The 16,192-nt window shown below is 38.9% G+C and overlaps 1 protein-coding gene across 7 annotated transcripts in view; it reads right to left on the bottom strand.

Moving 5' to 3' along the window:
• Positions 1-16,192, bottom strand: part of BICD1 (BICD cargo adaptor 1) — a 116,402-nt gene that overhangs the window by 18,869 nt on the left and 81,341 nt on the right. For 2 of the 7 annotated variants that reach the window (XM_087722977.1, XM_087722978.1), the window contains exon 7: positions 14,059-14,266. In XM_087722977.1, coding sequence (XP_087579103.1) covers positions 14,059-14,266 — 208 coding nt within the window. Of the gene's footprint in view, positions 1-7,929; positions 8,476-12,190; positions 12,382-13,948; positions 14,267-16,192 lie in introns of those variants that run through there. The other 5 variants (XM_087722979.1, XM_087722974.1, XM_087722973.1 and 2 more) reach the window with 5 other exon arrangements.

Genomic DNA, 16,192 nt, shown 5'->3' with positions numbered 1-16,192 from the left:
CAGGTCTGTGTTGGCTGACTTTTTGTTGTTTTCCATGGCTAGAGCAGGAGTTATGAAAACTGCAAAGCCAGTGAAAGGACCTTAATTGTCCCGTCCTCTCATTAACTAGAATAACAATTATTTTACTACATAGCTTCAGAATTACTGTAGAACAGGGTTGAGAACTACTCCCCTTTTATGACCTGTGGGCTTCAACTCCCAGAATTCTTCAGCCAGCATGACTGGTTCACAAATTCTGGGAGTTGAAATCCACAAGTCCTGAAGGGGGCGCAGTTGCTCTCTGCTGTAGATCTTCACCTGTGTGCGAGGCGTGTTGGGAACAGGCCTGCCACAAAATGATATGCAGATTGTGCACCATACAAGAGTATCACATGACAGGTGGCACCACTTGCATTTTTAAAAAGAGAAATACCAAAAGCTAAATGGCACAGTTATATAAATAGCAATAGCAATAGCAGTTAGACTTATATGCCGCTTCATAGGGCTTTCAGCCCTCTCTAAGCGGTTTACAGAGTCAGCATATCGCCCCCACAGTCTGGGTCCTCATTTCACCCACCTCGGAAGGATGGAAGGCTGAGTCAACCTTGAGCCAGTGAGATTAGAACCGCTGAACTGCAGATAACAGTCAGCTGAAGTGGCCTGCAGTACTGCACCCTAATCACTGCGCTACCTCGGCTCTTAAAAAAGAGAAGGACTTGCAAGGGGACTTTTTTTTTACTTTTTTTATTGTTGATATTTTATAACTTGGAGTGGGACCATGGGAGAGGACACAAAGGGAAATTCTGCGCAAGAGTGTCTTCTTTGTCCGCAGCGGGCCTGGGTAAGGATATGAAGAAGGTACATCTGTGTCACATATAAATGATGTATTAGATGCTTTCTTGATCATATACTGTATATTAGCATATATATGGGTCCACCTTTATCATTCCTGCCATAAGTTTCCTCACTATGGCTTTGTGAAGAGGTTGGTAATTAGGGATACCTTGAAGATGCATTTGGTGCTTCCTAAAATACCAGTTGAAAATGTTAGGTTAGTAATGAACATCTGGCTAAAACCGTTAAATGCAAAGGGTTAATAATAAGGAGTTTAGTTTAGCAATGGTCATTCAGGGGTCATAAAAAGGGGGGGAAATACTTCAAACCATAGAATTAAAGCCTTCAGAAACATGGATTATTTCTGAATAAATAATAAAGGGAATGGGTCCATCATCTTGTGATGGAAGGTGGAATTCAAAGAAGGGAAAAAAGGAAGAGATAGGAAGAATTCAGGAGAAGATGGAAGAACCCTGTAGCAGCCTTCTAAGTTTCTAGCCCACCCTTTGCTTCCTCTTTCTTCGTTTGTAAAGGTTCCCCTCACACACATGTGTTAGTCGTTCCCGATTCTAGGGCCCGGTGCTCATCTGTTTCAAAGCCGAAGAGCCAGCGCTGTGACCGGCATGATTAAACAGCATGGAATGCTGTTACCTTCCCACTAAAGGTGGTCCCTATTTTTATGTGCTTTCAAACTGCTAGGTTGGCAGAAGCTGGGACAAGTAACGGGAGCTCACCCCATTACGTGGCACTAGGGATTCGAACCACCGAACTGCCAACCTTTCGATCGACAAACTCAGTGTCTTAGTCACTGAGCCACTGCATCCCCTTGAGCCACTGCGTCCCCTTTTTGATGTGAAAATGAGTTAATTCTTTCAACAATTTGTTCTAGACACTGGGTGGGAGTTTAACCCAACCAATGGTTTAACTTCAAACAATGTTTGGATGGAAATGATAGGAGTAAGTGAATTCAAAATTTAAAATTGTAAGAGGAAGTAGCTGTAAGATGAAGTAGATGCAATAGGAAATAGCTAGTTTAAAGGCAAAGCAAAATGAACTGAAAAATAGGCAAAACAAAACTAAACAAAACGAGTAACAGGAAAGAACCTATTATTCTAAGAATCCATAAAATAACTAAGAACTCGAAAACAAGCTAAAAGAGCATGCTCAATATAATATTGAATATTAACTGACACAGTGTGCATATATTATCTGCTCATTTAAATGCACATGCAATGTATGATTTTGTATGATTGGGGAGAGTAGCAGAAAATATGTAGAAGGTGGTCGGAGAGAATATAACCTCATAGTACCTCCGCCAATGGGGAATGAGGACAGATGTATAGCCAGTGCAGGGAATATATAAAGATGTTGATTTGAGATGATGAACTTTGGAGAGAACCAAGCTTTGAAAGCGTCTCCATTTATTGCAATAAATGAAACAAAAGGTCTTCACTGTGTCTAGGCTGGTTATTGGTCAGGCAAGTTTGCCACTGGTTGCAAAGGAAAGTAGCCAGGCACACATAAACATAAGGAAACCTGTCCCATAGTTCTAAAGTTGACAGGTTTTAATCCCAGGGTAGGCCTCATACTTCTTTGCAGGACATGTGTAGTATTATATGCTTATGGCTCTCACATATTCTATTCCCTGGTAAATCAGAGTAATTCATTGCAATGCTATGGCAATGACAATCAGTTTGAGATGTGTCTGTGGAGAGTCATTAAAGATGGTATCAAGGAGCTTCATTTGATAGACAGGATCAATGAAGAGAACAAGTATAGAAATTCTATTCTGGAATGCTTGTCAAATGTAGTATTGAAATGAAAGGGCAATTTTTGAGTTTCTTTCCAGATTCGCTGGAAATCGTTACAAAACTTATTCTAATTCCTTCCCCCTTAATGTGTATGTAATATTTGTTTAAGTATCAAAGAAACTACTGGCAATTTTCTAATAATTTTTTGCTTTGTGTTTTCATCTTTGGAACTTCTCTTCATCTCCATTATGAACACCCATGGGAAAAAAGAGCTTAGTTTATCTCAAGTAAGCGTAAAGTGATCAAATGCATATTTTATTTCCAAAAGTTATCTTAAATTTTGAAAAGCTTTTCAAACCCTATGTAATTTCACCCTGATGTAATTTCATCCAATTAAAACCTTTAGGAATAGCCATTTCAGATGAAATATTTAAAGGCATTAGAGGAAACAAAATACCAGGTGGCATTACCTTCATCCATCTTTATCAACAGGTTGATGGATTTGTTTTGAAATTCATCCATAAAGCTCTAATTTGCTGGCTGATAAAAACCTTAATGTGGTATGATCACATCAAATGATCAGAAAATGATGACAATACTACTCGTAATTTTAATCATAATAAAATATTTGCTGAAAACATTCCTCTCTAAATCAGTCAGACATGATTAATGGTTGCAGTTGGCAAAACCATACGCTGTTAGGCTGACATAAAAGTGATTATAGTCAGAAAACAAATTAGTTAGCAAGATAAGATGTACATTTCATATCCCAGGTACCAAAAGAATGACATGAATTTTAGCACATCTAAGCAAGTTAGCCATGGCTAACTTTAGTAATGGCACTATTTTCCCCATTGCATTTCATTTTCCTTCAGTTCTTTGTAAGGACTACATAGCCCTGTCTTTTAAGCAGACTGGCCTATTTCCATCTGCTTCTTGTTTCTACAGTGGTCAGATTTATTCATATGTGGTTTTATTTTTATTACTGGCAGTATGAAAATTGATTCTCACAGGTCAGAGAGGAGCAAGGAAGGACTGTAATTCCCAAGGAGGAACAATCAAATACACTCCCGACAATTTCTGTTGTCTGAAATTGACGCATGAACATGGATGAACACTTGGGCAATGCTACTCACTCTGTTCCTTCAATTATGTCATATACCTGTGATGGCGAACCTATGGCACATGTACCACAGGTGGCATGCAGAGCCCTCTGTGCGGGCACACCAGCCATCGCCCCAGCCCAGCTCCCCCGTGCATGTGTGTGCGCCTCCCGCCGGCTAGCTAGTCTTTGGATCTCTGCCACGCATGTGCAGGGGGTAGGGTGGGGCACATGCGGGGGACGCATGCAGGCATACAAGGGGGTGGGGTGCATGTGCGGGGAGCCGCTTGCATTTTGGGGCCTCACGTAGCGCCCACTCCACCCCATTTTGGCTTCCAGATTGGTACAGGAGGCCTTCCAGTCCCAAAATTGGGGGGGGGGAAGCGGGCGGGGTCATGCATGCATTGCATTATGGGTGTGGGCACGTGCTTTTGGCACACAGTATCAAAAAGGTTAGCCATCACTGCCATATACACTTATTTATTCGGTATTTCATGCTTTCAGTCATTCAGTGTGCTTTCCCCATATAGTCCTCCAAAAGATATAGTTCATGTGACCATGCAACTCCAAGGCTCATCATGTTGGATAGGGAATTCTGGGAGTTGAAGTCCACACATCTTAAAGTTGCCAAGATTGAGAACCAATTTAGTAACTGCATCAACCCTTCTGTGCCCTTGGCCAATTATATTAGCTTGTTCTAAGAGTTCCTTTAATACATTGCTTTCCTTTCACAGCACATGAAGCACAATGAAAACTTGTATTTATTTAATAAAGTACAAAGCAATTTAAATGTTCTTGTAAAGATGTCCAATTGCATTTTAAAAATGCATTTAACACTTCCTGCTTAAGAAAATGATAACTGCATTAAATACAGTAAGCCTGTGTGGTTTATTTACATTCTATGAAGCCATACATACTGTATATTTAAAATACTGCTCTATAGTCGTAAATGGGAAAAGACACCTGCACACAAACCTAATCCATTCATTTATTAGCAGCGCAAATAACATTCTAAACAACATTGTCTAACCTGCCTACGATCTTCCTTCATTTTATACAGATCTGAACAATCACAAATATCCCTGCTAAAAATTCTGCAGATCTCCTGCAACAATTACACACAAGTGAAGTTACACACAAGTGGGGGTATGCATCCACTAGGGAATGTTGTTGTTTTTTCTGCTGACATTTACAAGGCACTTAGTTCGGAATGCTAAAAGTCATCCCTTCATCCAGTCCTACCTGGTCTTACCTTGTATGAGCACTTATACAAATGCTGTTTCCCCCCCCCCCCCTCACACTCTCAACTCTTTTAAAACTTTTTGCAGTAAATGCTTTACTTGTTGCAAATATGTATGCCTCGCTTTTTAAAATGATATTTATAACCCAATTTTTGGAGCTCATTTGCTTTGCGATGCCTTTTGCATTGTTTGTTTTATCCTACCTTTATTACTTTATAAATAACTCATGGTGGGGGAGAATAGTAAAGTGTTTTTTGCATCAATGATGTCTGACACCCTTTAGGAATATGTAAATAGCCAAGAGAAGTTAAAAGAACAAAGATTAAGCAACAGGAAACACCTGTAGCCCTAAGAGCCGGTGGTTTAACCACATTAGCTTGTAGGAAAGCACACATAGTAAAGATAATATTTGCTTATCTTATCTTCATCTGTTTATGCTAACAAATAACAGGAAACAGACCCTGGGGTTTTTGCCAAGCTTCATACTCTCACTGCTAATAAGAAACTAACCTAAAAAGGGCAAAAGCAAATAAGGGGAAGGGGTACAGAATAAAGGGTGAGGGGAGATTCACATGGGGTAATTAGGCATTTTGGATATGATGTAAACCTTGTGGTCCTTGACAAATGGGATTACAAGGAAGGCAGCTAAACTCAGGGCTAGGGAATAAAATGTTGCTGAAATTTATTATTGGATGTGCCTACTTGTTGGTCATTCATTCTTGCAAGAACATATTTTAAAATAAACTGCTGCTTCACTTTATGATTCTGTCAAATCTCTGAATGGAGAGTGCATTGTCACAATTGGGGGATTGTCCGGGATTTAAAATCATTGGGATTGTAGAAATTGGCTGGGTGGAAGACCAAAACTATGGAGGATCTCCTCAGAGAAGCTTAAAAAGTATACTCCAAATGAGAAGAGGAGAGAGACAAGAGAAAAGTCAACATGATGGTTCAGTGAGGATGGGATCAATGTGCCATCTGTAAAGAAAGAAAGCACTGGAAAAATGAGTGCCCTGGGAGGAAGGAGGGGGAAGAACTAGCTAAATTGATGAATTTTGAGGATTAGGGGTGTCTGAACAAGCTTGTTTTCTGGTCCAGCTTTTTAAGAACCCCCAGTAAACCTTAAGGTTGGACCCCTGGAGGAGGAAACAGTATTTCTGGTGGCTTCCCTACAGAAGTGGGATTCACTTACCTTCCCTACCGGTTTGCAAATGTGAGCATGCATGCGAGCACTTCGCTCACACGCACCTTGTCTGCAAGCTTAATTTGATTAGCCTTAGTGTGACAGCTCATTTTAACCTATTCATGTTTTTTATTCATGTATTGATAAATCATGTTTAATTCATGTATTGCTTATTATTTGTTACATAACTGTAGCTGTGGCATTTTGTGTCTATTCCACTGGTTTACCTGCTTATTAGGCATATATGTCGGCACTAGAGGGAAACCAGACCACCTGTCTTTGTAAATAGGAATGCCTGCTTGTGAAGATGATAGATAACACCCTAGACCCAGTTACCTAGGAATGTTTCTTAGTAAAGGAATGTTATTGTAAGATAAAAGCCTTAGTATACTTTCAACCTTTAGTTGACCTACATTACTATGATTGCTGAGAACTATAAATGAAGTTGGTTTTCATGATTGATTTATAGTTTATGTACACTGTTCAAAATTGCATAAAAATGGTTCATTCCAAGAAGGGGTGTGTGCTCACTTTGAAACTATCTTCTGGGAAAACTTTTATTTTCAAATAAAATCTTAATCCTTTCCACCTATGTGACATGGATTTTGTAACTTGCTAACCAACACCAGTTACTTTGCCTTTTAATTTGATTTATTTTCTCTCTTTTAAAAGGGTGTTCAGGTTGATTAGCTTTGAACTGATAAACAAGCTGGAGACTAGCTCCAGATAGGAAAAAATTTGTTAGTACAAATTGGGGTCTGGCTTATCTCTTTTGTGAACTCCAAACAACCTTTTTCCTTACAATTTACGCCCCTTATAACCTCAGACCTCATTTTAATGAACATGTGGGATATTATGGGATGCAAATAGGTAACATGCTTGACTACATGTGACTGATTTCCTATGCAAAGGGGAGGCTACTTTTATCCTGCCCAATAAATTTTTCTCTTGCATTTTCTTTATTGTGTTAACTATAAAAAGGAGTGAAACATGGGGCTCGAGTTTCTCTGTCTCCTTTTTCATAGAGCGATCCCACTTTTTCAGGGTGCCTTAATAAACTGCTTTTAAATGATCTTCCAACTCAGTTGTTTATTAGGAAGGTAAACTGAGGCAGAACCTACGGCCAGATTTGGCTATCAGCCTGGGCACAGGGTAAAGAAACTGAGCTTTCTGGATAACAGCCTCAATAAAGAAATGGGCACACTGGAATAATTCAGGAGTTCATGGGTAAGACTTTGCTGCGAACATATACACTGAGTGTATTCAGCATCATAGTCTTGTATAGGGTGTATAAGGTCATCTTAAAGCTATTGACCCCAATTATTGCAATGGGCACTCTTTATGGGAAAGATGGTCCTCCCACACAATCTGAAAGTAGGAAAAGATGTTGGTGTTGGTGTTGCTTCCCCATATCTATTCTGTGTAAAGCAGTGTTTCTCAACCTTGGCAACTTGAAGATGTCCGGACTTCAAGCTGGCTGGGGAATTCTGGGAGTTGAAGTCCGGACATCTTCAAGTTGCCAAGGTTGAGAAACACTGGTGTAGAGTGTAACTGAATAGAGCAGTGTATCTCAACCTTAGCAACTTTTAAGATGTGTAAACTCAACTCTCAGAATTGAAGTACTACCATACTGGCTGGGGGATTCTGGGAGTTGAAGTCCACAAATCTTAAAGTTGTCGAGACTGAAAAACATTGGAATAGAGTCTGATTTCTTTCATATTTTGCTATTTGTTTTTCTTGGCTGATGCTTGCATCTGTAATTTAGAAAAGGAATAATAAGGGAATGATTCAGTCTTAGAGATTGTGTGTGCCAGTGTTGTAAAAGATATTCTTTCCAGTTCTCTTATCTCTCTGGAAGCACAGAACCTAAGCCTCACTGTATTTCATTTTCTTTGTTCCTACAGGCATTTAAATGGGCAGTAATGAGGAAAAGGCTGTTTTCCCTTTATTTTCCTTTATAAAGAAAAATAGTATATATACTATTTCCTGGAACATTTTATTCTATGTTAAATTGCTTTGAGACATTAGTATTCAAACAAACCTCTGTACATTTGAGTGGAACAATAAAGCAAAAATATGGACTATAAGAAATTACCAGAGGATCTTGGAAAAGGGGTGTTGGACTATTAATCTCTTGCATTTACCGTTAAAAATATACCAATTTAACCTATTTCCACCAAAGACACAGTATCTTGGGACCAACTTTAGCCAAACAACCAACAAAGTAATTATTAGTGGTGGTAGAATTACTTATATGACTAAAAATACCCCCACCTTGTTTTTGGTAACATGTTTTGGGCCTAGATGCCAAATCCATCAAAATGGCTCTTAAGTGTTCCTCAGGAGAGATGTCCTGTACTTGGAAACGTTCCACTGGAGCCACGACTTTAGAGAGGTAGAAGAGAGGAATTTGTAAGTAATAAACAAGGTACAAGAGAGATGGTTTTGTCAAGGTAACATTAACAATGATTTATTTTAATTGCCTCTCACAACTAGATGTGAAATCATACAGTGGTTTGGGGTTGAACAACTCTATGCCATTTGTTTTCATCCTATCTTGTTCAATAGGATCTTGGTCAAGTAACATCATCAAAGGTAGGTTGGTCAATTTGTGATTTATTTTCCTTCCATTTTTCAGCCAGGACTGTAGTCATAAAAGATTTTGCCTGAATGCTTCAAAATTTATGGGAGATATTTTTAGAAGGACTTTTTTGTGGTACCTATCTACTAGGACCTATGGAGATACTGTGTTTTCCCCAAATTAAGACCAGGTCTTATATTAATTTTTGCTCCAAAAGAAGCATTAGGGCTTATTTTCCAGTTAGGCCTTATTATCAGGGAAAATACGGTACTAAACATGTCCGTCTGGCTGACGATCTTAACCGGAGCTTATTTTTTGAGTAGGGCTTATATGATGAGCATCTGGAAAAAAATCATGCTAGGGCTTATTTTCTGGTTGGGTGTTATTTTGGGGGGAAACATAATAGTATGTTCTGGAAGGTGGCAGCATCTAGCTGGTATTGAAAAATCTAAGTACAGGTAAACCTCAACTTATGATCAGAACTGAACTCAAAATGTCTGTTGCTAAGCAAAATATTTGTTAAATGAAATTTGCCCCATTTTACAACTTTTCTTGCTGCAGTTGTTAAGTGAATCACTGCAGTTGTTCAGTTAGCAATATGGTAGTTAAGTGAATCTGGCTTTCCCATTGACTTTGCTTGTCAGAAGGTTGCAAAAGGTGATCACGTGACCCTTGGACATTGCAACTGTCATAAATAAGAGTCTGTTGCCATGACCATGGGAATGCTGCAATGGTCATAAGTGTGAAAAATAGTCATAAGTTACTTTTTAAAGTGCCACTGCAACTTTCTAAAATGCCGCTGCAACAGGTCACTGAATGGACTGTTGTAAATCAAAGAGTATCTGTACAGTCAGACGAGATGGGAAATCTACAGCTGCAAGAAGTTTCTTGTTTTTTAAAGGCAATGGCAAACTGCTTGCATAAAACCAAAAGACCGACGTGGATATTTGCATTTAGACTCCAGGAGTCATATTTGACTCACTAGCTCATAAAAGTGATGCTTGTGGAATTTTGCTGGAGTACAATCCCAGCCACAAAATTATATTTTGGATTATAGTTTGTTTAAGATCTATAAACTGCCTCATATTCTTTAGTATACAAAATCAAACACAATACAAAATGTAATATAATAATAATAATAATAATAATAATAATAATAATAATAATAATAATAAATCAACATTTAAGGAGAGGGAGCTTCCTTTCAAATGTGGAAATTATAAAAAGGTTGTGTGACACCACTGCGGTTGGTTGAAATGTGTCAAGGTTCTCCATCTAAGAAACTATGCCAGTGGTGGGTTGCCAATTTTTTTACTACCGGTTCAGCCGCGTTCGCATGTGCGCTTGTGTGCACGTGCAATGCTTTTGTGCATGCGCAGAAGCATCCGGGTGGGTGGGTGGTGCCTCCCACTGCCGCTACTACCAGTTTGCTCGAACCAGGAGCAATCCACCTCTGAACTATGCCAATATGAGTTTTCAGCTTTTAGTTATACTAATTAATTAACATCTATCTTTGTTCTAAATTAATTATTCTTGAGCTCCTCATGCAGTGTTCTCTGAAGAAGGACAGAAAACAGACCTCAGCCCTGTTTAAGTTCTGTAACTAAACCATGTTTTTAATTTAAAAAACTGGTTCTGTTGAAACAAGAAATCTGTTTTATATTTTGACTGTCTACGTACCACTAGAGATAATTATGTAGACAGCAGTTCGTTTTCTGATTGGCCTGGCAGTCACTTTATGAAAATGTTGCTGGCATTTTATCTAACTGATTAATGCGCCCCAGGTCAAAAAGGACGAGGAATCCCAATTTCGTTGATATTAAATAAATTGGTCTGGTAAAACATCTAACCCACCCTAAACAATTTGCAATCAATGCTTGGTATCAACACTTGCTTCCTTTAAGAATTTTTCATTTTGCTCTGAACGAGCACAGTCTACATTTTCAAAACAATAGTCTTTTTTCTATGAAAAGCAACAGCAAAAAAAAAAAAAAAGAGGAGGAGGAGAGGAGAATTCTGACATTGCCAAAATGCTAGATAAGGAAAGGGTTGAGCAAGGAAACTTGAATGTTGAGAGTGGGTGAAAAGTGAATTAATGGAAATGAGAGGAACTATAAAAAGCAATTTAGCCTAAGCAGCATTTTTATCTTCTCTACTCTCATAGTTTTTACAAATATGCAAGGATCAAAACTTGAAAACCAATTAGAAATAAACTAGGATTATAATCTTGAACATAATAAAACATAGCACACTGACATTTTAAACTAAGTTCAAATCACGGCCACATACATTCATGACCATAAATAATTGCAAAAAATATATATATAGAAAGATTTTGTTTGATACTCAGTAACTTCTGATGGTAAATCTATGGTTTCTTTGAAAATTTACACTAATGTTTGGGGACTGATTATATTTTCACCCTCTTTGAATTAGCAAAGCTGATTGGCATGGGTGTCTAAAAACTTTATTAGGGGAAGATTTTTGAAAATCAAAGGTATAGAACAGCCAAAGTCCTCCAAATATCAGTTCAAGAAAAAGATATATATTTTTAGAGCTAATACAAATTAGTTTCTGCCTTGTGTGTGTAGTACTTTCCTAAGCTTCTGTAAATGTGCATTTTAATCATGATTCACAGGGGAAATAAGGACTTATTCTTATCAAAATGTTCCCACAGAATGCAATTTGAGAAAAAGGCTAACACTATTTTCTGTATAAAAATATATCCATATTCCATCTGTACAGCTGTGTAGGTATGCAAAAGATTTCTTTTTTCTATATTTCTCTTTTACTTTGTGCATATATATACACAAGACATATAGAAAGGAAATTTAAAAGATAGTGGCTAAAGTATTATGAGCACTGGTCACATTACATGAGACTTCATAAACCATTTTTACAAATTTTGAATCAATGTTGGGACAAACGATCTCATCTGTCATTTTTCCTGTGGTATTAATCCAGATAGTATTTTTACCTCTGAACCTTGGGGCGGAGGGGGGGAGGATCTGTCTTAATGTTTGCTATTTAATCCAGGCAAAAGACATAACTTTGGCTTAACATGAGCTAGAAAGTCTACAATTTATTTAGTTCATAATGAGAGAAGAAGGGCCAGGGAAGCTTATTTCACTGAGATGCTTTTACATCACTGTCTAACTCTAGGTGTTTCTCTACCTTGTCAACTTTAAGATACATGGATTTCAACTCCCAGAATTCCACCACGTACCTTAAAGTTGCGAAGGTTGAGGAAACACCGATCTGACCCTTCACCAGAGAGAAATATGAACCACTATGTCTTTTGTTTAGTAGAAATTTAAATAAGTAGAAGTCCCTTTGTATTAAACCCCTCCGTCTGCTTAGTCAAAAATGAGCTTTGGGAAAATAGTTTGAGGATGCTCATCCCTAAAGAGATGAGCCTTTGTCCAAATTAAAGATGGCATGTAGAGCACTTGGAGAGGATTCCCCTTCTACTTAAGCTAATCATTTTGCACTACAGGTGCCCAAGGAAAAAATGTTTACCTGGGATGGCTACGGTTAACCTTTTTTCCTTGCTGAGACGGTGCCCATGGAAGGATTCATTCATGGAAATGGGGCCCCTCAGAAGAAATGGCTCTGTGGAGGTGTGATCTGAGGGGTTTCTTAATAAAGGCAGTAGATAGGTCCCTGAAGTCCTGGAATGGCTCTGATCACAAGGGGAAGGTGAGAATTGTCTTGCAGGAGATCCAAGAAAAAAAATACATACGGAAACAAAAGAGTTTTTACTTTAATTACTGAGCAATGGCCCCTGGAATTAAATATCACACATCACCCACCCTCCTGAGAAATCACCCAAAATATTGCCAACATCTTCTATCATTGCTGTCACCCCATAATAATATGCTACCACTCCATAATAGAATGCTAGACAGGCAGGCGGGGATTTTGTATATTCTGAGGAAAAAATAATAGGTAAAGGATTGTGGTCAATCAAGCCAAGTCAATACTGTGATGTCCCATCATGCGTTCAATACAATCTATTCTTGCTGCCACTCATCACGCAGCATCTGCCCCTCCATTGCTAGAGATGGTTGGTTAATATTGCTGGGGATCAACATCGTTCCACAGCAACATAAATTTACTACAAATCAACATCATAAATATATTGCTGTGTATGGCTTGGTGGGTCACCGGCTGTTCTTTGCTTAGAATGTAGGCTTCACACATATTTACATCATTGTAGTTAACAGTTACACCAAACAGAACTAAACCTATAGGAATATAGGAACACTTGAAGTGGTTCTTGGAAATGGCTCCTTATGGTGGTGCGGCCTTTGGCAGGACAGTCATATATGGGTTTGTCTTGGAGGTTCGTTCGTTCTTTGTGCTTTTTTTTTGACACATATACTTAGGAGCACATGGAAATGAAAACCCCTCAACCCACTGAGGGATATTAGCACCAATGTTTACTAGAATGTTCCCTTTTGGATGGATGTGCTTTTTTTTAACACTTTTTTTTTTGCACTGGCTACTTATTGGTCTCCGGATGCAATTCAAGGTGTTGGTTATTACCTTTAAAGCCCTACATGGCTTAGGGCCAGCATAACTGCGAGACCGCCTACTGCCACATTCCTCCCAACGGCCGGTGAAATCCCACAGGGTGGGCCTCCTTCAGCTGCCGTCAGCCAGACAATGCCGGCTGGCGGCTCCCCAGAGGAGAGCCTTCTCTGTGGCTGCTCCGACCCTTTGGAACGAGCTACCCCCAGAAATCCGGACCTTACCCACTCTCATGGCCTTCAGAAAAGCTGTTAAAACCTGGCTATTCTGGCAGGCCTGGGGCTGTTGACCTCATTGTTGAGGTCCAGCCCCGATTGTAATCAAATGTATGCGTGTTGATTTTAACTTGTTTTTATTTTTATTTTCATTTTTTATTATTTCTTTCGTTGTAAGCCATCCGGAGTCCTCCGGGATTGGGCGGCCTATAAATCGATTAAACATTCAACATTCAACATTAGGCTCAGCCTGAGGTAGTCTGATCTATGCAAACAGAGGCATTCAAGACATACAGAATATGCTGAAAATACTAAGAAGGCATGAACCACGACCGTATTGAAAGGGACAAGAAAATACCTTGGCAGATGGAATTAACAGCCCAAGTTTACAGTTGGAAAAGCCATTACTTCTCTCCTCCCCATCCCCAAACCTCTTCTCATAAAATATATAATGTATTTGCAATTCAGTGGATGACCTTAAGTCAAATCAGGCCATTGCACTGTACTATAAATAGGACTGCATGCATACCTTTTCCTCTGAGTGCCACTGCTGACCAGTATGTTTGGTGGTTGTGGGCCCTGACTATGCAGGAGGAAAGTGTCTATGGTTGACACGGTGGCTGATGCCTCCTCACTTACTTTAGGGCTGCCGATCTTGGTTTTCCCAAATTTGCCTTTGGTCCGCCGGGACTGCTCGTGATCAAACTCTAAGTCTTCCAAGCGTTGAGTCAGGGCGAGCTTTTGCTGGATAGCCATCCGCAGCAAAGAATCTAAGGTCTTTTTCTCATCCTCTGCAGCTGCCAATTGCCTCTGCATCTCATCCAACTGGGTGACATACTCATCACACCTGGAGGGAAAGAAGGAAAGAGGAACAGGTCAAGATGTCTGGCCATCGGTCCTGGCCAGCCTTTTTTTCTTTTGCAAACATGAACCATATGGACATCAGAACCAACCCTTTCTAAGTGGGGAGAGGGCTCTTCAAAAGCCATTATTCTGGGTTTCAGCAGCATCAAAATTCCTTTGAGGCACTTCAGATTCAAGATAAAAAGGAGCTTCCCCAGTGGCGAAAGTTGCAAACCTGTCATTTGTCAGCAACTCTTTAAAGCAACTAGACATTTCTTCAGAAATGCTTTAAACCTCCACACATTCTAGAGCAGTTTTTGTTCTTTCTGGCACAGCTGCCCTAATCTCTACCATGGATATAATCCTTGACTACCAATTGTGTCCTTTAACTACTGTTTGAAATTATGACAGTGTATAAAAATAAAAAGTCAACCCTGAATCTGGCCTGATCAAAGCCATTTTGACCACTTCAGTGTTGCCACACAGGAGCTGAGGGATAGGGAGGGGGGATTTGAGATAAGAGGGGATTTTGTAGCCAAAACAAAATACTTTCTCTTGGGAACCAAGGACATTCCCACACCTGGTCGGAGGAAGGCAGAGAGACGTTATCTGGTTGTCAGACTGCACATTGATTGGACCATGTAACTGATTGTTTTGAGAAAGTAGAAAATCTTTTACTTTTAATTAGGTGAAAACCACGGGAGTTTTCAAAGTCAGTTTTCACCAGATATGTGCCAATATGATATTTCCAATAAAAGTATTATTTGAAGAATTTAGTTGCTTCGGAGTATTGCTTGAGAAAAAAAACTTTGCAACCTTGCATTTATGACAGTTGCAGCACCTCACAGCGACATTATTGCATTGGTGTGCTTTTCAACTGGCTTGCAGCAAGCAGTTAATAGATAAAGCAGAAGTAAAATCATTTTAAGTCCCACTTAAGGACCATGGTGATTAACTTAATGATCAAAGAGGGCATGAGATCATAAGTCTGTTGCTGTCACATGATGCTTCGCTTAGTGACTGTGGTGCTCAGCCATGGATTTGCCTGTGGTGCTCAGTCATGGATTTGCAATCACTAAGTGAGGTCTACCAGTACTCTTAATACCTTGTCAAATTGCTATCAATATCATACTATATATTATATAAAGTGACTAATAAGTGTTTAGCCCTCTCCCCTCCCTCTGTGCCATGTATTAATGTGAAAGTATTAACATTTATGAATATGGAATATGCAAGACCATAAAGAATTGTTCTATATTAGACATTAGCTTCTGCAATACTTCAGAAACTGCCAGAATGGACGATATACATCAAGAGGTGCTTCTCAAAACGAGACACTGATGTGCAAAATACTTCAAAAGAACTATTCTAAAATGTGGTTTTGAAATGAAGCCTAGAGGTATTTTGCACTATTTCTATTTATTTATATATATTTCTATTTATTTATTTCTGTTATTCTGTTATTTAAAAGTATTTTCCATGTTTCCTTGTATTCACAGATCAGCTAGGTAATGAAAGCAATTTTCTTTTGTGGCTTTTGCTGCTACTTGTAGTCCTCACTTTGGAAGTGATTTCTACTGCCATATTTACACGGGCTGTTTTCAGGATAGGAGTATAACTATTTCTTTAAAAAAAAATATTAATGTTTGATGTAATGATCATTTACAAATTAAAGAAGAAATTATCCATGAAACCAAAACAGCATTTTTCCAGAGTGTCAAATACTGTGTTATTGCCTTGCTCACTGAATGAAGCATCTGTAATTTTATTGAAATTAGAGTCTGTTTGCTTACAGAAATGAACATCGTGTACAAGCCAACTTTTAAAAAATCACATTATGATGCATTTAAGTGGAGTCTGACCCCATTATTTATCAAGGGCTCAAACTCAATTCTATAAATGTTTTGTTGGCTAATTTAAGCAAGAGGTT

Source organism: Thamnophis sirtalis, unplaced genomic scaffold, assembly GCF_051295495.1.
Source record: "Thamnophis sirtalis isolate CommonGarterSnake01/CBP01778 unplaced genomic scaffold, rThaSir2_p1.2 scaffold_9, whole genome shotgun sequence".
Lineage (NCBI taxonomy): Eukaryota > Metazoa > Chordata > Lepidosauria > Squamata > Natricidae > Thamnophis > Thamnophis sirtalis.
The sequence above is the reverse complement of the archived record's forward strand: the minus strand, read 5'-3'. Positions and strand labels throughout refer to the sequence as shown.